Source organism: Dromaius novaehollandiae, chromosome 5 (genome assembly GCF_036370855.1).
Source record: "Dromaius novaehollandiae isolate bDroNov1 chromosome 5, bDroNov1.hap1, whole genome shotgun sequence".
Lineage (NCBI taxonomy): Eukaryota > Metazoa > Chordata > Aves > Casuariiformes > Dromaiidae > Dromaius > Dromaius novaehollandiae.
The window spans coordinates 26,915,676-26,936,728 of record NC_088102.1 but is presented as its reverse complement, the minus strand read 5'-3'; the positions used below and the strand labels follow the sequence as shown (position 1 = coordinate 26,936,728).

The 21,053-nt window shown below is 45.6% G+C and overlaps 1 protein-coding gene across 1 annotated transcript; it reads right to left on the bottom strand.

Annotated features, from left to right (window-relative positions):
- Positions 1-230: 230 nt before the first annotated feature.
- TMED10 (transmembrane p24 trafficking protein 10) lies at positions 231-16,674 on the bottom strand. Its single transcript, XM_026120344.2, has 5 exons — positions 16,362-16,674; positions 11,892-12,012; positions 7,167-7,240; positions 2,971-3,097; positions 231-2,502 (listed from the first exon to the last, which is right to left on the bottom strand). Exons 1-5 carry the CDS (start codon positions 16,575-16,577, stop codon positions 2,381-2,383), a joined length of 660 nt encoding a protein of 219 aa, XP_025976129.1. The 5' UTR covers positions 16,578-16,674; the 3' UTR covers positions 231-2,380.
- Between the last annotated feature and the right edge of the window lie 4,379 nt (positions 16,675-21,053).

Sequence of the window (21,053 nt, the reverse complement as noted above, 5' to 3'; positions counted from 1 at the left end):
GACTGGCATTTGCCATGTTGATCCTATTCCTCAGACAGAATCCAGTACATATAGTCCTGTCCAGACTCCAGAATTCTCAAATTTTTTAGAAAATGACTTTTGGTAGAGAAATACAAAGTCCTAGGAGTCTGCGTGTTTGCCGTTTCCTGTGACAGGTCAGCTTGCAGGGAACAGCAGTCAGTAGGAATGCGCACAAAGAGGACAAGACTTGCACAGACAACTGAGGTGGGTTATTTTTCCCCAAAGAAATTTTATTTGAGAAAATTGACAAAATCCCCCAACCAGTCATTACAGATAAATCCATACTAGTCCCCCACATCTGTTCTCTGGTAATCATACCAGTACAGTGCAGGTCAAAAAGCAACATCGTAATGATGATACTGCAACAGTCACCTGGGGAACTGAAAGCCTCACCACCATTTTTAGGATAAAGATTTGTTTTGTACTCTGATAAGGTTGGGGAGAGGATATCAAAACAGACAAGACACGGAAAGCCTCCTCCTTGTATTGTCTTTTCAGTTTATATATGTATGAAAAAGCAAAACCTTAGCAGATCTGCTACAGGCTTCAAACTGTAGGACCTAAAACTAACTTCAAGTGACTTTTGTAATTCAGTCCTGTGGCATAACTGCTGTTCTGCACTGTAACAGCTCTCAAAAATTTACAAGGACAAAGTAAATGCAGGGGGAGAGGAGTGGACTTGGGTTCTTCATATGGCTTTATTAAAAAGGAAACAAATTAAAAGCAATATAAGCACTTTCCAGTGGAACTAACAACTCCAGGATCTTGGCAATGGAAAAGGAGGTGCAAAGTCATAATGTATTAGATGACAGTAGATCATCTTTTCATCCTCTTTCCCATTGCCTCACCCTGAACAACCGTTTCCCTCCCAACAATAGATCAGATTCAGGTTAGAAATTATAAACATATGCTTTTTGCAAAATGGTAGGCTGGCCCCAGGGCCACGACAACCCTTTCCCTAGCCAGAATGGTCTAGACACAAGTCCACAATGCTGTGCTGCCAAACCATTTGCTCTGAAGGAATGCAGAGAAGGTGAAAGGATTTTAATCACTGCATAAAAACTGCAGCATGCAAGTCCAGGAAATTAACCTGCCTGTTCTTTTCCCAGCCTGGATTATTTGACATAATGCCATCTGGACGGCTAAGAACCTACGAGAGTCCACTTGCTCTCTGTAATACCGCATAGGAGAATAACAGTTCTGCTGATGGCACAGCTCAGATGCCCCATAGATGTTGCATTAGCCTGTTCCTACTGTGTACTGCTTTCTAGTTCATCCACATACTTCCAACAAATCCTGTGCTAACCTGCAAAGCACCTCTTGCACCCCCAGACCTCAAAGCAGGGCACAGGCCTTCACATAGCAAAAGCATTCCTTGCTTTGAGGTCTCAAAGGAGAAGATTCAGCCAGCTGTCTGCTCAATAAACTCTACAGTGTTAGGTGAGAAAAGTCTCTGCTCAACGAAAGACAAAGTTTCCTAGCACAACCTGCTCCTATTTGCACTGTGACTGTATGTGACTGATGCCTCCTGTCTGCAATGCAAAAGGCTGTCACTGACCACAGCTTTCAGGGAAACTGCTCCATCGTTTCAGAACAGGAGAGGCTAATCCAAGAAAAACACACGGAGCAAGGGTGGAATCAAGGCTGGACAGCTTATCTGAGCAGGACAGGCTTCTCTTCTCCAAGCTCAAACATGTTAGCAAGCTCTCTTTCCAAGGCTCCCCTTCCTCGAGGCTGAACCACCATATATGCTCAAGTGCCTGGACCCATCAGCACAAAGATTTCAGCTCCCACAGGGAGAAACACCGAGGTCCACGACAGGTATCAACCCTTGGACCTGGATCCCTCTGTCCTCAGGCCCTGCTGGAATGATGAATCCTATTGCTTTGCACTGACCTCTGTCTGCATGAGGCTTAGGTCCCAGCTGGTCAGAACAGGGAATCCCCCACTCTGCCCCGGTGCTGGCTGCATCGCACCTAATGAGCTCAGCAGTATCAAGTGGCTCAGAGTAACACTACAGTCACAGACAGATGGGAGACATCATCAAGCCAGGATTATAAATGGAAAACAGACAGCGCAAAAGCTTGCTGCAGCTGTCATGGAAACATCATTTTTATTTAATCGCTGCCCCAGGAACCCCCAAACCCATCACAACCTCCCCCACCCTCAACATCCAACAGGATTTCGGAAGTCCCCAATTGCCTCCGATGTCTATGCTCCCCTCCCCCTTTAGGGGCCAAGTTCCTGCAGAAAAGCTCCAATCAGTGGGTATCATCCATGAGATGGCTCCAGAGGGCCACGGCTGGGTCCCAGCGGTGTCCAGCTGGGTCTGAAAGGAGGGGGAGGAGGTCTTGCTCCTTTACTCAATCAGTTTCTTGGCCTTGAAGAAGCGACGCAGGTAGAAGACCTGCCAGGTGGCCAGTCCGATGAGACAGCACATGGAGAAAATGCTGAAGTACAGAACCCGGGTGTTTGTCGACTCTGAAACAGACAACAAACCATTGCACAGGAATCCAACATCACAGGATGCTCCTCAAGAGGGCAAAGTCCCCAGGATTTTTTTTCCCCATCCCTACAAAACTTTAAAGTCAAGATATCAAAAAGCATGAAGGTAAGGTAAGGGCACCCAAACATGAGCAGTATATGAGAATGAAGAAAGGCCATCTAATGAGAGGGGACAAGATGAAACTGCGATTAACTGCCAGCATGAAACAGTACAGAATTCACATTAGGAATGCAGAGAGAAAGAACTGATTTCTAGAGAGAGGACACACAAGACTGAGTGACTGCTTCAGAAGAGAGATGTTTCAGAGGGTTTCCTCTGACTAGGAACAGAACAGGCAGAGACCCCTGTAACCGCCTCATCTCCAGATTCTGTCCTAATAACACATTCAGCTAGACCAAACGTCTCAGAGCTCCAGTCCTCCCAAGGAATACACAAACTCTTACCATTAGTGTCCCTCATCTCCTCTTCTCGTTTCTTCATATAGGCAAAGTCATTAACGATGGACTCTGAAAGATCTTCTAGGCGCCTCAATTCTACTTCCAGAGGCTTCAGCTTTTCCACTTTAGCAATCTAGAAAACAGGAGAATCAGGAAATCAGAGGCAAAAACAAAAGCTCCCACATGGGCTTTTGCTGCCAGCTTGAACCATTCCTTCTCACATACTTCAGATCTGGGGCATTCTACCCCTAGGGAAATACCTCTACAAGCCAGAAACTACCATAGCATAAAACACTATCAGTTCTCCCACCTGTTCTCAGAAACATGGATTTACCCCTCCTACTCAAAGGAGGGGCAAAGCATGCACACAAGCACATTCCTTTCTTATTCTGCTGAATGTTACTTTAATCACAGTTGGCTCCCAAGGACTGGGTATGAAGAGCTTACCACATGGCTAAACGTCCAGTGAATAGAAGCCACAGACCAAGGTACAGGTGACTAACTTATACATGCATACAGTATTGTTATATGTGCACACTGGATAGTAGCACTGAGACTCACTTTGCTAAACATTGCCATAGGTCTCAGAAAGTCAGGGTACTTTGACTCCTAATAGCAGTGGTTTTATTACATACATAAGAGCACAATGCTCTTGGTAGGGACCATGCAGCTACAGAGTGCTCCATCTGCCTCAAGGCACCAGATGACGCTGCTGGAGTGCATAAAGGGATGGGCTCCATCTGAGCCAATTAGAAAAAAAAATACAGCTAGCTTCATAAAACTGGATCTTGCAGGACATTTTTGTGCATATCATGCAACCCATGTTCCTGTAAGCCACAAATTTATATGTAAAAGAAAACTCTACAGAAAATTCAATTAGAAAGCACATTCCATTACATTTTCAACTTTAAGTAGTTGCTGTAAACATGTGGAGTCACAAAAGTTCCCTGGCCCTGCCCAACTAAACAGCATGTAAAATGTGTGACACAAAGATACTACCCAAAGAAACTAACTGCAATTCCTGCCACTGCTATGTTGCAGATTTTGAATAACTTTGTTTCTTGCACAGAATTTGTCATTACTATGACTGAGAGAACCCCCAGCATGAAGGCCAGACTCCGTGTCCTGAGGTAACGCAATGGAAGACAAATACTATATGACCTGGGAATCACCACAGGAAACACATGGCACACCTTCAGCTCACAGACTGGCTGGGGAGCACACTTCTCACAGTGACACAGAATTACTTAGAAATAAACTCCAGGTCCAAGTCCCTCACAGCTCAAAGCGCCAGTCATGCGGGCAACAGAGGGCGCTCACGGAGCAGGCATCCCAGAAATGCCATTTCTAGATACAGCTGTCCAGGCAGAACGGGTCTGAAGAGACACTTACAACCAGGACAATGCTATTTAATCAGCCATTTCACTGAAGGGTCTCCTGCATGACATGCATGTTCTGGTAAGCAGCAGGCCCTCAAGCTCTGTACTACAACTCTGCCAGCAAAGCAGCATCGGTTTGGAAAAAGTATGGGGGGGGGGGGGTAGGAAACAGGAGATTAAAACACCCTCCCACTTTTTAGCTGACACACTGCACTAACAAAACCCTGCGGTCTGGATGCACCTCTGCCGGAAGAGCTTTGCTGAAAAACTGGCACTAGCATAATCATGCCTATGGCCTGTGCTCTGCTGACACAGCTACAGCAGCAGTCTGTAGCACACACGTTTCAGGCATCTCTACTGACAAACCAACTCTGAGTTAACAGGCTCCAATACCTTCCTGGAGGGCCCTTTCGCACATTCACAGAAAGACTTCACAGGGAAAAACCTAGGCTTGTCTATTCCACCTTGCATCCCTTCAGCTGCTGTTAATAGGTAAGGCTACTCTCAGTCCTGCATGGACTTACAGACATATATCCTTAAACCCCTCTCGCCCCTAGTGAATCCAACCTCCCATTAGCAACATGCACAGTTGCTGCAACGGATTTTGTAAAAAGCCCACCAAGCACCTGTGATGGTGAGCAATGGAAACACCATCAGCCTAGAAGGCATGAGAACATCTCGACCACCAGAACAACCAAGAAAACAACTCCATCGAGCTTCTCAGGGGCCACACACAGATGGGCCACAGCCCAACCCTCCTACCAGCACAGAGACACACACTGTGGCAGAATTTGGCAGGACTTGGAGACAGACGTTCCCTTCTAGATCAGCTAGTCCTCCTGGTATCCTCTGAAAAGTCTTTTCACCTTTCCCTACCTCCATTTCTATCTGCCAAATGGGAAAGTTTTGCTTCCCTACCCCAGGGAACAAAGACGACTGACAAAACCATACAGTAGGACAGCTAAGATTTCTCTAACCTAGCTCACTGTCTTAGTTGTATAGATCCAGACATTCTTGGAGCAAAGCAAGCTGATGCAGCCAGATTCAGACATCACCCCTACGCTCACTGCACATATCCATGCACAAGCAGGACAGTATCACTGACCCTGGTTCAAACCCCTGCATCAACTCGCCTTGCAACAGCTCAACAAGAAGAATTGGGAGGAGGAGAGGACAATGGTGCCTTACAGCAGATTAACATCACAAGCAAAAGGCTCAAAAAGGCAGCAATTCCAGGAGAGAATCCTGGACAACAGTCCTCTCCTCTGAGGCCTTACACCAGCCTGTCATGTCAAAAAACCACAAACACTACAGCAACTTGGAGACAAGGGGAAAACACATTGCAAAGCAGCATGGCTAAACAACATCATTAGCAGCAGTACAAACAGTAAACCAGTTTGAGTACTTTGCAGACATGCTGCTCGACAAGGCTGGACATCATTAGTCACTCTGAGAGGTCCCCAGAAGTCAAGGTTGCTTTCTACCTCTGTCAAGTTCTCAATTCGATAGCAGGGCAGGACTGCCAATCTACATTCTTATTTACCCAAATCTGTCCACAGACCTTTTGCATCGATCTAACTGCACTGGAGAGGAGTGTGATGTATTCTTACTTTTAATCCAAGACAATTATGTTAGTTCAACCACTAAGGATGCAGATAAACCAGCATAAAGGAACTTTTCTATGTGGGTACAGTACTTATAGGTAGCATAACAGTAATATAACTCAAGCAAATTTCTCAGGGTTGCCTTTAAAGAAATTCTGTACATGCAGTCGCCGTAATTCAGTTACACACTCGGGGTCACCCCATAGGATTTCAACATCCTGTAATCCTTCAATAGCTGGTTTAGCCAGACAGCTGGCCAGCTGGCCCAATTATTGCTTTGCTCTTCTCTGACCCCAAGCAGTTTGTTATTCTCCATGTGGGATGCGCTAGCCCAGAGGCTCAAAAGAATATGAAACTCCAGCAGGCTCAGCTCAGAAATATATTCGTCTTTCTAACTGCCACCATACGTTGCCCCCGCTACTCACTCTTCTCCATAAAGCATCTCCCATGCTGTTTTGTTCAGTGGACATAGCAATCCTTTGCAAGAACCTTTCACCACTAACAACTCTCATTTTCTCAGGCACAGGATCTGCTGGGCGCCAATCAACCTGAAGTCCTAGCAAGCCAAAAGCATGGTAGCAGTCATCAAAATTCAGCCTACAAACCAGCCAGAGACTGTCCCAACCACAAAACAGCTGCTAGACCCAAAAGCCAGCTGTGCAGAATACGAAAACTAAATTCTAAGATGGAAACATTTAGGTTTCATGCCCATTCCCAATGTCACGCCTTCAAAACAGATACCCATTTCACACCACCTACTCTGCTAAATACCTTTACACTGATACACTGCCGGTTCCTAGAAATACACAAGCACCATTTCTTAGCTGTCAGACCAGTACCTCTCTCAGTCATGAAGGTAACAACAGTAGAAACGCAACTTCATCTTCAGAATGATCTGATACTAACCTAAAATGCCCTTTGCTGCTGAGTCAGGGGAAACTATGCACCTCAACATCCTGTTGCCTCTAATACCTATGCTGGGTCACGCTGTCCTGGCAAAGAAATTCGCACATTAGGCCCTCAGAGCACAGAATGGATTTTAGCTGATGTTTGCCCCCACATGCCGCAACACACAAAGCTTCAGTGGAACTGTAGGTTGCAGACAGGCTTTCTTCACCACTGGGAAAACAGCTTCCCATCACGAGCCCCAGATCTACAAATGGCATCACGTGAGTGCTGGGAAAGGGGAGTCTGAAGTGCAGGCAGCCAAGGGACATACCTCCTCATAGTTCTTTGCTTCAACTCCGTGCTTCATATCCAGAATCACGAGCTGGTCCGGCATCCTCCCTGTTCCTGGAAGCATAATGAAAGGATTCATTGTGCGAAACATTCAGTCTGCCAGGAAATCACCAGCTCTCCCCACCACTGAGGACGGACTCACAACATCCCTCCCCTCCAGTCTGCAGCTAACTGCAGAGGCAGCACAGTCCAGCCTAAAAATACAGAGACTTCAGAATAAATCCTGGCTGAAGGAGAGCCTCCCAAAGATAATGAGAACAAGCTGTAACTAAGAATGCTAAGAGTGTGTAGGATGCAAATCACTGTAAAAACTGCAGAGGATTAGAAGATGAATACCAGCTGCTACGAGACAGCCTGGCTAGAGACAAGTCAGCAGAGGGACAAATACTCCACTGGGGAGCCCACGTTCCTCCTAGCGGGAAGTGCACTAACAACTTGTCAAGATCACTAGGGCTGTAAATGATTTTACATACAAAGGAGCAGAAGGAAAACTCCTCTGATTCAGGGTTACAGCATATAGGGACTACTGGTCCTAGCATGCTGCAGAGTCTCAAGAGGGAAGAAATACTTCAAAGTATCTTCTCAGGGAAAGCAGAGATCAGATGTCTGGGACCCACACTGCTAATATGAACCTTGAAGATGACAGGAGGCTTCCTAAGCCAGGAAAACACAATGCTACTTCAGAGAACTGCCATCTGCAGCCACAGCGAGTACAGTAAAGTTGCAGTCAACAGCACAATAGGTATGTTTTAAGGCTGGAGACTCCACCCTAGAGAACCATAGAGCTAACAGTCTCTTTTAACTGCTACAAGCTATTATATCTGGGAAAGCTCACAAGAAAAAAAGAAAAAAAGGAAGTAAAAATAAAAAAGAGGATAAGCACATAAGATACCCTAAAAAATGCAGTACTTCAGCTGTACTGAATATCCTATTCCACTACCCCACCAAGGACATGTTCGTACATAACACATTCCCAAGCCCCAGCACTTTGGGGCATATAATTGTCCTCAGCTGGCTGCCAAGAAAACACAAGGTCTAAATTCACTTATACTATGAACTTCAGAGTCTTTATTCAGGAGCATATCCAACACTCACACTTTGCCTTAGGACACTGCCAGGTGGACATTCCCTCAGTCCACAAATTCAATACATGGGTTACACAGGGACACTTCAGATCGAGCTAGGAACATGTTCCAGATCTTTAACATGGCAGCCTCCAATTCTCTCTCTATCCACTAAAAAGTTCCTCCACCACCTGAGCAGAATCACCTTCAGTCAGGACACGGAATAACCTACTGGCACCATGGTCTGTATCAACTACAAACTGTTCTGTTAGCTTCCTGCAGGATATGATGGCTCAAAATTCAAACTGAGCTGTGTAAGAGCCTAATCGATCAATCAGGATTAGGATTAAAACTTTCAGTTTGCTTTAAAAAAGATTGGTTATTGTAAAAACAAACTCAAAACCCAGCACTGTTCTTTAACAGACATGTTACAACAACCTAGCGCTCTATTCTCCAGCCAAAGGTTTTGACCACTTATGTCATATATCAGTATGCCTGGAGACTGACCGATAGGATGACCAAAAGTAGCTGCACAAGAAAATTCAAAGCACACACTCCAGTGAGGGGTTTTTATGTTGTTTAAATTACAGTAGCTTGGGCGGAGCTCTGGGGCTTCCAGGAAGATGTGAGAAAGATGAAAAGGCCAGTGAACAGGAGAACAGAACTGGAAGGATTAATTGGTCTGGAAGGGAGCGCTGCCAAGAGGCAGTAAGAAAGCATACAAATGAAAGAACTGCTGAGTGCGAAGGGATGAAGAGCAGATATTCTGCAAGAGGTTAACATTGTCAGGGACTATCCTGGAAAAACTTAAGTTGCTCTTCCAGAAGTTTACTGAGGCTGAGGTACCAGGCAGCTTCTCTCCAGGTCACCAGACCCTCAGTAACTCCCTACTCCTCCTGCAGCCACTGCTCGCCAGAGCAGAGGAGATCAGCAGCAAGACAAAAAACAAGAAGTCCCAGAGATCTTGAACTAAACTGTCCTGCTAATACCTGCATCCCCTGGGAGGTCAGGGTCTTCGTTGGGTCATCTCATGTGAGCACAGAGCTGTTTCCTGGGAGATTAAGAGAGCTCCTAATTTGCTAACTTAATGGGAAAACAGGATGGTTAAACTGGATGTCAATAAATTTTCCAAAGAAGTTCCAGAATACATAAATCATTGAACTCTTAAGCAAGTTTGGTGAAGAGAAGTATTAAAGGCTGCCTCAAAGAAGTACAGGCAGCAAAGTGACGCTCCAGTCCCTCCAGTAAATTCAGATCCTTCATTTTTATTGCTAGAGTGGACAGCAAAACCAGTTCCTCATAACTGTCCTAGCAACAATTCTAATATGACCATACAGAACTGCCATCACTATAAGGGAGAAAACAGGTAAAGATTAGCATACAGCAAGAGCCCCACAGGGGAGCATGTAATGCAGTCCATGCTTTTCTTCTCAGAAATTAGCATCTGATGCTAGAATAAGTGTTCCTGGGAACACAGCACTGGTCAGTAAGACAGGACCCTTCCACCCACAGAAGTGGAGAACTGAGGAAGGGAAAAAAGCCTGCCACACAAACACCCACAGCAACAAGAAGTGCCCTAAGAGGCTTCTCTACTATGACAAGCTGGACCTTCAACACAGGATTTCCTCCCTTCCTCTTCCTCATTTCTGTGGTTATAAATTAAGAAATCTCAACTGCTAGACTCTCCTTGGCCTAACGGCTCTTGGCTTCCTCTACCAACAGTTGTCCTCTCCCAGTACTCTACCAACATCCTCCTCGGCTGCAGCACTAGATGCCCTGACTGCTTACTTGAGGAAGCTGTGAAAAAGAAAACCTGTTAAAGAGAAACATGGGGAGAAATCAGAGCCTGGTCAGTTCCCCCCAGTGCTGACATTATAGAAGAGCTGAGGCAGGCACTTCCTTGTGACATGGTTTCTTCTTCCCCAGTACCTTAACCAAGTACTATACAAAACTCAGTTTCACAGTGCCACCTCCCTCACCTTAATGCTTCCTTGAGTTCTGGCACAAGCATGGGAACTCAAGAGACACCCAGTGTGCAGTATATACTGTTAGCAAGAAATTTAGGGCCCCTGGGTCCAAGAAGAAACTGACAGCTTGGATGCCACCAAAGAGAAAGTCTCCAGAGGAAGATACAGCTGCTCTTGGGCAGCTCTAGATTTTGGCATCTCATTCCCCCACTGGTCACCTGGTAGAAGCTGCACTTGGAAATATTTTACCCTCATCTGCACTGAAAGCTTTAAAAGAAACTCACAAGAATAGAAAGGAGACATGGAACCAGCATTTGATACCATTGAAAGAGCTATAAGGGGCTGAGGCTAGGCAAGAAACCTCTTGTCGCAAGCACCGAAAAAAGTCTAGACACAACTAAAGAAAGAAGCCCTCAATCTTCCCACTTCAGTGTGTGATCACATGGAAGCTATGAAAGGGTACGTGGGACTGTCTGGAGACCTCCCAAATACCCAGGTGTTGGCCAGTAAATGGCATGAGTGACTCTCCCAGATGAGTCACTGCTGTCTGCATGTCTCGATGTGTTATGGAGCATTTGAAGGCACTACCTTTGGAGCGAAGTAAAAGCAAAACCCTGAGCATTTGGAGTCTCTCTCTTATCTGTAAAATACTGCAGATGAGGTGTTATAAGCCAGATCCTTCCCAATCCCAATGCAGAAGATTGCCTTCTGCTTCTGGAAAGTCCTCTTCCGCTGGCAAACTATTTGTATCTTAAACGTGGGGCAGGACAGCAAAACAGATTTTGCTTTTCAACAGATATGAGGAATGCTGCTACTAGCTGCTCTGTGAAGCACCTTCCTATTTTTTAGGATAAGACATGGGAGAACTGGGCCCAAGGAACAGAACTCTGACAGTGACTGTGAAGAGATGTGAGCACCTACAGACTTGCATCTCCTCATACTACAGGAAACAAGACAGAAAGCCCACGTGTTGGCTGTTTTTCAGCACAATCATCCTGAAGTTGAGCCTAGCCACTCAAAGCAGCACATGCGTCACACTCGCAGGAAACGAGCCTCAGTGCTTGTTAGGCAACCATCCTTGCAGCACAAATGCAAGACTGATGTCCTGTTCATTTCCCCTTCCCTTTGTCCATCACTTAGAGAGCAGTTGCGGGTGCAACCCAAGGCCACGTTCTCCTACACATACACATGCCAGAAAATGGTTTCCAGCCTAACACAAAACTGTCCACAGAGATGGACAGCTGGAGAGGAAGATGGGATCCTGGAAATGATGGCATTCTACTCTGTCCTGGCTCAACTGCAAGATGAGGAGAAGCAAGAAAAGAACAAAACAGGTCTGGTTTCTTCCCTGCCAGTTCGTTAGACCTGCAGTGATCTCTGCAGGAGGAACACACAAGATTTCCCTTTCTCATGCCTCTCACAGAGGAAACCCGAGTGCTCTACAGAACAGTCACAGAAGATTACTTATTTCCAAATGCAACACAGACAGACAGCAGACATTCTGTACCACTGATGCCTACCCGAAACCTCCTGCAGATCTACTTTAAAAGTCCTAAAGTGTTTGGCAAACCACAGTCAGGGATTGCTTCGCCTATACTCCAATGCATGGATCCACTACATATACAAACTTCATCAGAAGCTAGTAGCAGACAGTGGAGGCTTCACTTCACTTACCCACAGGAAGTTTGCTCTCAAAGCAGGCCTCAAACATATCATAGTCTTCAGTGGTGAAGGCAAACTTCCCCTTAGTGGCATCCTCCTTGGCATATAGGATGTGTCCAGCTGAGTCAGTTATCTGCAAGAGAGATGCAATGTGGATGAAGAACACAATGCTTCACTGCCATGTGCTTACACTTCTTAAGCTAAGCTGGAAGACTTCTCCTAACGTTCACTTTGGATTTACTGCATTTTGTTTTCAACAGTTTCCCTCCTTCCTCTCAACCATTTTGGTTCCTCCCCGCCACTCACCCCAACCCCCCCAACGTGGAAAAGAGTGCCTCTCAGGTACTTATTCACATTCAGATTAAAAAAAAAAAAAAGTCCCTCCTCCCCTACAGCTTCTGAAGACACACTATATTAAGGCTCTTTAGTTGTACCAAATTGTTATTCATTGCCTCTGTAGCTTCTTTTTGCAAGCAAAATTCATAAATTCCCATAGCAACAGAAATATAGAGAAGCCTTATCGGACATAAAAAGATTCATTCCCTAGCAGAAGAAATAGAAAAGGGCACATCTGTTCCCCTAGAAATGAACCATCACTGTAGCCCTGAATTATACAAGGTTTGGGTGCCAAGATCCATAAAAGTCATCACTTCAGAAGACAATTCAGACTACACAGAATAATGACTGCTTTGCAATAACTCTACAAAATTACTAAGAATAGGCAAAAACTGCAGAACGTCTACAAACTGCATCAACAAAGAGCAAAACAGATATACACTTCAGGACAGAGACTTAAGAATCACTGTGCCCAACTGAATTAAAAGGTCTGCCCAGCCGAAATATGCTGGCCAGTGAGCAGGAGTGAAAAAACTGAAAGCTTTATAATACTGCATGTAAATCAACAGTACATGTTCCCCTGGAATATTTCCCAGTTTCCTTTAACAGATACAGCTGAAAATCCTGAATACTATAGTTCCTAGAGGCCTTTGAAAATCTTTCAGAGGAAGAGACTGAAAAGTTTGGGGATAATTTTAAAAGAGAAGAGAGAAGTACACACAAAAAAATGTGATACAGAGAAGGTAAGTCAGACATTCTCCCTTACTCCATCTTACAACAAAAAAGCAAGCATGCCATCTACAATCTTGTTTTCCTGTACAAAAAGCATATAGGATGGCTAAGCACTTGACACGATTCAAAGGAAATACTCATCTTATTTTCATATTACAACACCTAATTAACTCCCTGCCACAGGATACCACTGAGGCCAACAGTATGCTAGGATTCAGAACAGATTCAAACCTTTACATAGATAATGAGAGTTTCCACATTAGGAAGGAAAAATAATATGGGATATAAACCCTGATGCCTCAGGGTATAAACCATAGCTGGCAAGAGCTTAGGAACAAACTTCCTCTACATACAGATTATTCCATAATTGTCCATTATGGGATTTCTTGTAGCTTCCCCTGAACCATCTGGAATCTGTCAGCATCTGAGGACAACAAGGAGCACTGCTCTGGTCTAGTACCGCAGTTCCCAACCAGAGCTCTACCTGAAGTCAAACATCAAGTAGATGAAAGCACAGCTATGCAGTCAGGTACAGACAATTGCATTGCCATTTCCCCTGCCAGGCAGAGACAAGCCACCGAACCATTAGAGGCTCAAGCAAGTAGGCCCAGCTGGAGTGCAGAACCATCTGTATCTGACCACACAGACATGACATAAAAGTGTATGTTTTGCTGATCATACGGTGCACACTATTCAACAGTGCAGTGCTGATTCCCCAAGATGCCAGTCTGCTTATATATATATACAAACATATACACACATATATATACCTCCAGGTTGATACTGCATAGTGTGCACACTGGATCCTCAGTCTCAAGAAAAAGCAACAAGAACACAGTAGACAAGCCTTTAAAACATCCCTATTATTTTGAGCACTATTCTCTAGGGATTTGGAGAAACCAGAGCTAAGCTTTAGCTAGAGGATATTGTGCTGCTTGATCCATTTTTGTCCTTTACAGCTCTAGCAATAGCCTGCTCATAAACAGGATCTCAGACAGTAAAAGCTCTGCTATCTGCTTCCTTCAATATTGGACACTGTTACCCAAATTGGGCAAATACATTACCCACTCAGTTGGGCATGTGGGGGTGGGAGAAGTTGTGAGTAACCCATCCAGAACACTTGTGGGGGAGAAGTTGACCTGAAAGGGATTTTTCATGATATTCTAACGTTATTTACAGTAACACCATCCTCTACAGACAGGGCATTGTTCTCCCTTGACAAACAGCCCAACAAGCTCCCCAAACTGCCAGCCTCAACAATGGGACAGATGCACGTGACCGGGCCCAAGCGAGACGTCATCCACCCAAAAGCCTCCCTTCCATAGCCAGCTGGCAAACTGCGCAGATTCCTCAGAAACAGAGGGTGCCACTGTTAGTGTTGGAATATCACAAACACAGAACTGAGCTCATGGACAGGAACCATACCGAGCTCAGTCAAGATTAACTGCCAACCTCCTACATTCTGGAGACCCAATTCAGGGAACTGAAACAGACCATCCAGTGCAGAAGAAAGGAGACCACCTGCAGATATCATGCCCTGAACTAACATTTCCCACACCAACTCAGACACAAAGGAAAAGAAGTGTGCACCTATCAGAAGTGCAGCACTTAGATACACATAGGGCATTGGGTGGCCATACCTGAAGAGTAAGAAAAAGAGCAAGAACAGCATAGTCTATTCCTCCTTTGCAGCTTTTCAAACTAGTACAGTGTGACATTTGGTTTCTTAAATCAAATTGATTTTTACAGTTCCAATAAAATAAAACTTCCATGAGCACTCGTATTTGGATATCAGCTTCAGCAGCAAAGCCAGACTAAAACCCTGGCATAGGGCTCATGGCTTCACCACCTCCCTAGATAAGTTCTCTGTAATAAAAGCAAGTTTCAGAAAAGATTGCAGGTCAGTTGACGTAAGAGCAGGCAACCAGAGATCCACAACACTTGATCACTGAGTGAGAAAAGACAGAAGGTAACGTAGCACTCAGACTAAAATGCACGCACCTTACAAGGCAAACGCTATAGCAACATTTCAAAGGGCTAAAGCTGTTTGGCTCTGTCTATATACAGACAAGTCTCCTCTCACAAATGGTGTAACTATACAGAGCAAAACAATTAAAAAAAAAAAAAAAAGCAAGACTTCAGAAACAGCCTTCGCTAGCCAAAAGCAAGCATGACTGCCATTATCCCAAGGTTTTCAGGTATCTGAAGGTGGATGCTGCAAGGGTAACATGATCTCAGAAAAATCTCACAATTCTCACTGAACACTCCCATTTCTGAGCCTAGAGATTCTTGAGCTGACAGCCTTGTCACTGTTTGCTTGTATGGTCACTTTTAAAATCCTCTGGAAGCTCAGAGAGAAGTAAAAGATAGACAGAAAAAAGCTTCTGCAAATTGATTAAATAGTAATAGATCTGCTTGGATAGTTGGGGAATTAGAAGAAAGCCCAGGGAAGGAAGATAGCAAACAGAACTAAAGTGAAGCTGTTAAAGTGGTCTTTCAATAGCTTCCTGTCACCTAAATAGAAGTATTGTTCACATATATTCTGCTGATCTTTCCCCTATACTCCGTAAAGATCCTTCAGGCTATTGTCTTGGTGCTTTCCTCCTTGCAGTGAACACCGTGGCATGCCAGAACGCCCCGTTAAAATCCACATAGATCACGGTACAGAAAGGACAGAGTAACTGCTTATCAGAAGCTCGTTTCCAAGTCCCCATCTGGCCCTTCCACCGTGACCTGCTGCCTGGTCCCTCTGCGCCAGGCTGCACGCAGAGACGGAGCTCTCCGACGGCCACGTCAGTGCAACGCTCCCCTCCCCGCACAGCGTCAACAAAGGCAGCCCAGGGCGGCCCTACCCCGGCGGCCCACCCTCACCCCGCGCCGCACGTCTCGCGGCCCGCACGGCCCCGCTCACGACGGCCGGCGGGGCCGGGAAGCCGCGGGCTGCTCCCCGAGGCGCCACCCGCCCCTAGCCCCGACGGCGCTCCCGGGAGGGCTGCCGGCCCGCGCAGCTCCCCAGCACAGCGCAGGCCCTGCCCCCCTCCCCCGCCGCGCCGCGGGGGTGCCCGTCACCGCGGCGCCCGGCCGCCCGCCACGCCGCAGGCAGCGGGCGAGGCCTGCCGCCGGCACCCACGGACGCGGCACGGCGCGCGGAAAAGCGCGGCCCACAGGCCGGACCCCGCCGCCGCCCCGGGGGGAAGCCAAGCCGCGGGGCGCCGCCGCCCCCGGCCCCGCCGCCGCCGTTACGCGCGCGCTCCGGCCCCGCCCCGCCCCCGCCACGTCCGGCGCCGGCCCCGCGCGGCCCTGTCACGGCCGCCGCCGCCGCGCGGGCGGGGCGCGGGGAGGTGAGGTGGGGCGGGGCGGGGCGCGCGCCCCCGCCGCCCCCAGGCCCCCGCCGCCGCCGGGCCCCGGTCGCACCTTGAGGTTGGCGGAGGGGCCGGTGGAGGAGCCCGGCGGCGCGCCGATCTCGTACTCGCCCGTGACCAGCGTGTCGCGGTGAATCTCCTCCCGCAGGCACTTGCGGGCCTTGCCCGGCAGCTGGAAGGAGATCGGCCGCGCCGGGCCCACCAGCAGCAGCAGCGCCAGCGCCAGGCTGAGGCGGGGGCGGCCGGGCGGCGGCGGCGACAGCGGCATGGCGGCGGCTCCGGGTGCGACAGGCCGGGCGCCCTCCCCCGCGCCACGTGACCGCCGCCGCCGTGCGTCAGCGCAGGGGGCGCGCGCGGCGCGGGAGCGCGGGCGGCGCAGGGGGAGGGGCGGCGCGGGGGCGGGGCGCGCGCGGAGGGCGGGAAGCGGGGGGCGGGGCGACCCCGCGTGCCGGGTAGCCCGGGGGGCTGAAGCGTTAACGGCGCGGGCGGTTCGCCTCCCCGGCTGTGCCCGCGGGCGGGGGGCGGAGGAAGTAAGAGTAGACCCGGAGCCGCTGCAGAGCGACGCTGCTTTAAAGTGCAGGTGATGGCTGAGGCTTCAGAGAACTGCCATAAAGGTTACAAAAGTACCTGAGGCCTGGGAGGGAACTCCAGTGGGGTCTTCCCCCCCAAAAAAACACCTCTCAATATTGGCAGCAGAGTCAGAAGGAAGAAGAGTAAAGTGGATGTAACACAAGCACTACTGGGTTTTTGAAACAACATTGGTAGTTTTATCGTAGCGGCGGCACAAAATGCCACGTGTGACGGAAGCGTGCGCGTGCGCTCCTGGCCCGATAGCCGGCAGAAAGGGCCTGTTATCTCCGGCCGCCGTCTCTGGGAGGCCGCGCGGTGCCCGGCGGGATTCAGGGAGACTGTGGACGCTGCGCTGGCTGGGTGGCGAGCGCGCCAGGCATCGCCCCGGCCCGCAGCCCTGAGTCCGGGCACCGCTGGCCCCTGCTCCCAAAATGAGCCTGCTGCAACTGGGACCTTCTGCAGGAGCTACGAATGCCGAGAATTTCAGTGTGTGTCTGATCATCTTCTCGAGGTAGAAGCAGATCCACGGGAGTCAAGTATTGAACACTGCCGAGTCCACTATTTCATAGTGGATCAAGAAATGATCTGTTACACAACATGGTAATAAGTTAAAAAAAGCAAAATGTGTTAAGATACAGAGGTACATGCTACAGATGTACAAGCAATCTGAACTGCTACAGACTCCCAGAACTTTTTATACAGTTGGATGTCTCCCAAATCTTTCGGTGGAAGATGCACTTGCCTTTCTAACATTTTTTTTTTTAAGTTTCAGAGTAATTTTCCCTCTGACTTCTTCAGCCAGGAAAATTTTGTTTTATCAGATGTCGCTCTTCTGTGGATCAGCACCATGCGAATACCATACAATAGTGATAGAGATATGCAAGTGTTTTTGACACCAAATATAATTACCATGATTTTTAAAGACACTTTGGATAATTTTTTTTTCTTTCCAGCATATGCACAGATCTACTTTTTTTTTTTTCATTTGGTCTCTAATACTTTAAGTAGTTTAGCTTTTATGAACACAGCATTAAATAACCCACTATCTGCATTAATGCTCTCCTCTCTTTATTCCTGTGGCCCTTGCAGCGTTCCTCAGTGTATCTTGCCTTGGCAGGGGGAAAGGAAGGAGGAAGATTTCCCAAATATGCAATTACAATTACCACATCTGTAGTTAGCTCCTGGGATTGGCTGCAAATATTTGTGTGTGTGTGGAGGTAAGGAAAGGTGAGAAGAAAGACATGAGTGGTAGCATTGCTAGAAAACAAAAAAAAAAAAGCTCTTTTATTTTTATTAGCTTGTGTAAAAAATGTATTACCCTGTTGTTTCACTTTTATTTCTTTTAAATGTTACCATTCCTTCCTGTGGGCAAAACATGTCATTAATGGCAAGTAATAAGCAGGAATCGGTACAAACTTCAATCTTAAGAGACTTAAACTACCAAACTTTTTGGCTAGATGTTTACATGCAGACCAAGACAGGCCAAGCCATGACCAGAACGCTTTAAAGAAGAGCTGAGGCAGTACGATGAAGGCAGGGTTAGTTTCGCGTTAACTCAAGCGACAAGCTTATCTGACCTTCAGATGAAGGAACAGGAACTATGCCCTACTGCACAGAGATGGAGTGACCTCTTTGCTTGGAGAGGAATAAAGAGAACCCTCATTTAAAAAAAAAACCACCAACATGAAGCCCTTGTGCTACATTTAAATGACATTTTAGGAAACACTATTTTCCTTAGCATAGCCTCTATGTTCTTAGTGAATGTTGACTGTGCTCAAATATACAGGCCCTTGTTTTAAGCTTCAGTTTATTTTTTGAAATGGTACTTACCGTCACTTGTTGCACATTTCAGTACATCTTTATTTTTCTAATCAGTTCATAAACCTTTCCTTACTTGGACAATTAAATTAATTTAAAGCTCAACTGTTACAAAATAAATATTTAGCTGGTTTCTGCGATATATCAAAGTATACTTGCACAATGAAAACATTCTTTCCATTATGGCACTTCAGGCAGAAATTATTTCACAAGCTTTAAGAAACATAGATTATTTGAATCTGAAGATATGAAATGTTGTAATGTTCTACCACAAAATTCCTGATGAAATATGCACAACACTACAAATCTCTCCATACAGAACATTCCTCATATCAGTGATATGTAGCCAGTCAAATTCAAAACATTCAATGATGCCTTATTTTCTGGGGGAAATATCAGAGAAAGTGGCTCTGTCACGTTAAGGAAGGTAACCTCATTTTCTAAAATTGAAGTGTGAAGTCAACTATTAAAGAGTAAATATATACTGAATACAATTCCATTCCTATTTAGTCCATTTTGTCATGGTACATTTTTAGATAAGAGTTACATTTATGACCAACAAATTTATCATCAATGTTTTGTTGTAACTTTCCCTTGTATGACTGTATTATGCTATAAACTGCAGCACACACAAGTTCAGATTGTTCTAATTATAAAATTGTACCATAAACGCCTTAGTGCTTTAGCATGTTGTGAAAGAAAGTAGCACTGAAATGCTGAAAGTCTCTCTACAGTTCCCATCTTTTCACTCTGCAAAGCACTTACAAATGTAATGGGCAATCTTCATTTAATGTGCAAAGTAACTTCTAGCAGATGGAAGGCATTTTAAGATCCTTTCAGCTGCAGGTTTAGAAATAACAGTCTTGCAGGGACATGCCTTAACATTTCTACATATTCCAGGCTGGCAAAATGAAATACTTCCTGTAGTTCTAAAACTCTTAACAGATGAGAAAAAAAAAAAAGATTCATAACTTGTTACACAACTTTCATGATAAAATGATGACCTATTTTAGCATAATTTGCAATGTTACGCATTGTATGAGCTTGGCGACTAGCTGGAAGCAAGTATTTGTTCTCGCTACCATTAATCTGTAGGCAAATAGGTGTATCCCCAAAGTAAATACTATCATCTGCAAATCATGAGACACTGCCAAAATGTAAACCATTTGTTCCTGTATGGTTTTTATATTTTCAAATATCCCTAGTGCAGTTTAATTGATGTCTGGAAAATAATGAAGAAAGTTACGAATTGTTTAGCTTTCATCCCCATATTAACAAATAAGCATTGGGAACTTTTTAGTATTTCTGTAGTGTGAGGCAGCAATAGACACAGAGGAAAATAAGCCCTTTCCCACCAAATTTTTAATTGTTTTCTCAACTGAAAAAGAAATTCACAGATTGTTGGCAATACTTAGTTTTGCCTTACTGAAATGTATCTTTTATCCAGGGTGAATCTCAGAAAACAACACTATTTAATTTGCTGTCGGCATGAAACAATGTGTATGAATGTGTGTGAATGACATAATTAGACTTTTTTTCTGTTTCTGCATCAGCAGCTTTGCCATTTCTGCATTTTTTTGTTTTTAACAATAAAAAGTTGAAACAATTTTGTTCTTAAAAACTATTCTAGAATTACTTTTATGATATAATCCTTTTGCATTCTGCCTTACATCTGGCAATGCACTACAAGCTACTGAGAAACTTCTGCATCAACTACATAAGCCTTATGATACTAATCACTATTTTTACTAACCCGTGCCAGGTTATTCATCCACTTCTGGAAAGTGCAAAGCCTCTTCTTTTAAAGGGCTATATCCTAACTCACTGCCAGCATATAACCAGTAAGTCACCATCATGATCATGATCCAGATAGAGATCTAATTCAATCAACTAAAAATAAACAGTAGCTAAACAGCCATAAATCAGCATCACAGTGCTCTATCGCCCCTGTAATCTGCCTCTGAGACCCCAGATACTGTGTCCTGGTCATATAGCTAAATAAATGGCATTTTGCTAGAGGCGTGGAATAAAATAATCTTTAGCTATCAAGAGGAGAAGTATATAAGGTAATTGGAGCTGCATTTCCTTTGAGAAGGTTGAAACTATTGTGGCAATGTATTTTATATGTATCTTTCTCTATTTCATTGAGTGATTGAAGTTATTTCTACTTAAGTCTGTAAACAACTGGGAATCTTGGGCTTAAAATCCTGCATAAATGTTAATTGGCTTTCCTTGAAATCAAATGTATGGGATTTAATCTCAAATATTAGTTAATTTAGGGAAATGAAACATCATTCATCAAAGATAGCACAGATTCGATCACACATAAACCACTTTGAGGAAGCGAGTATTCAGA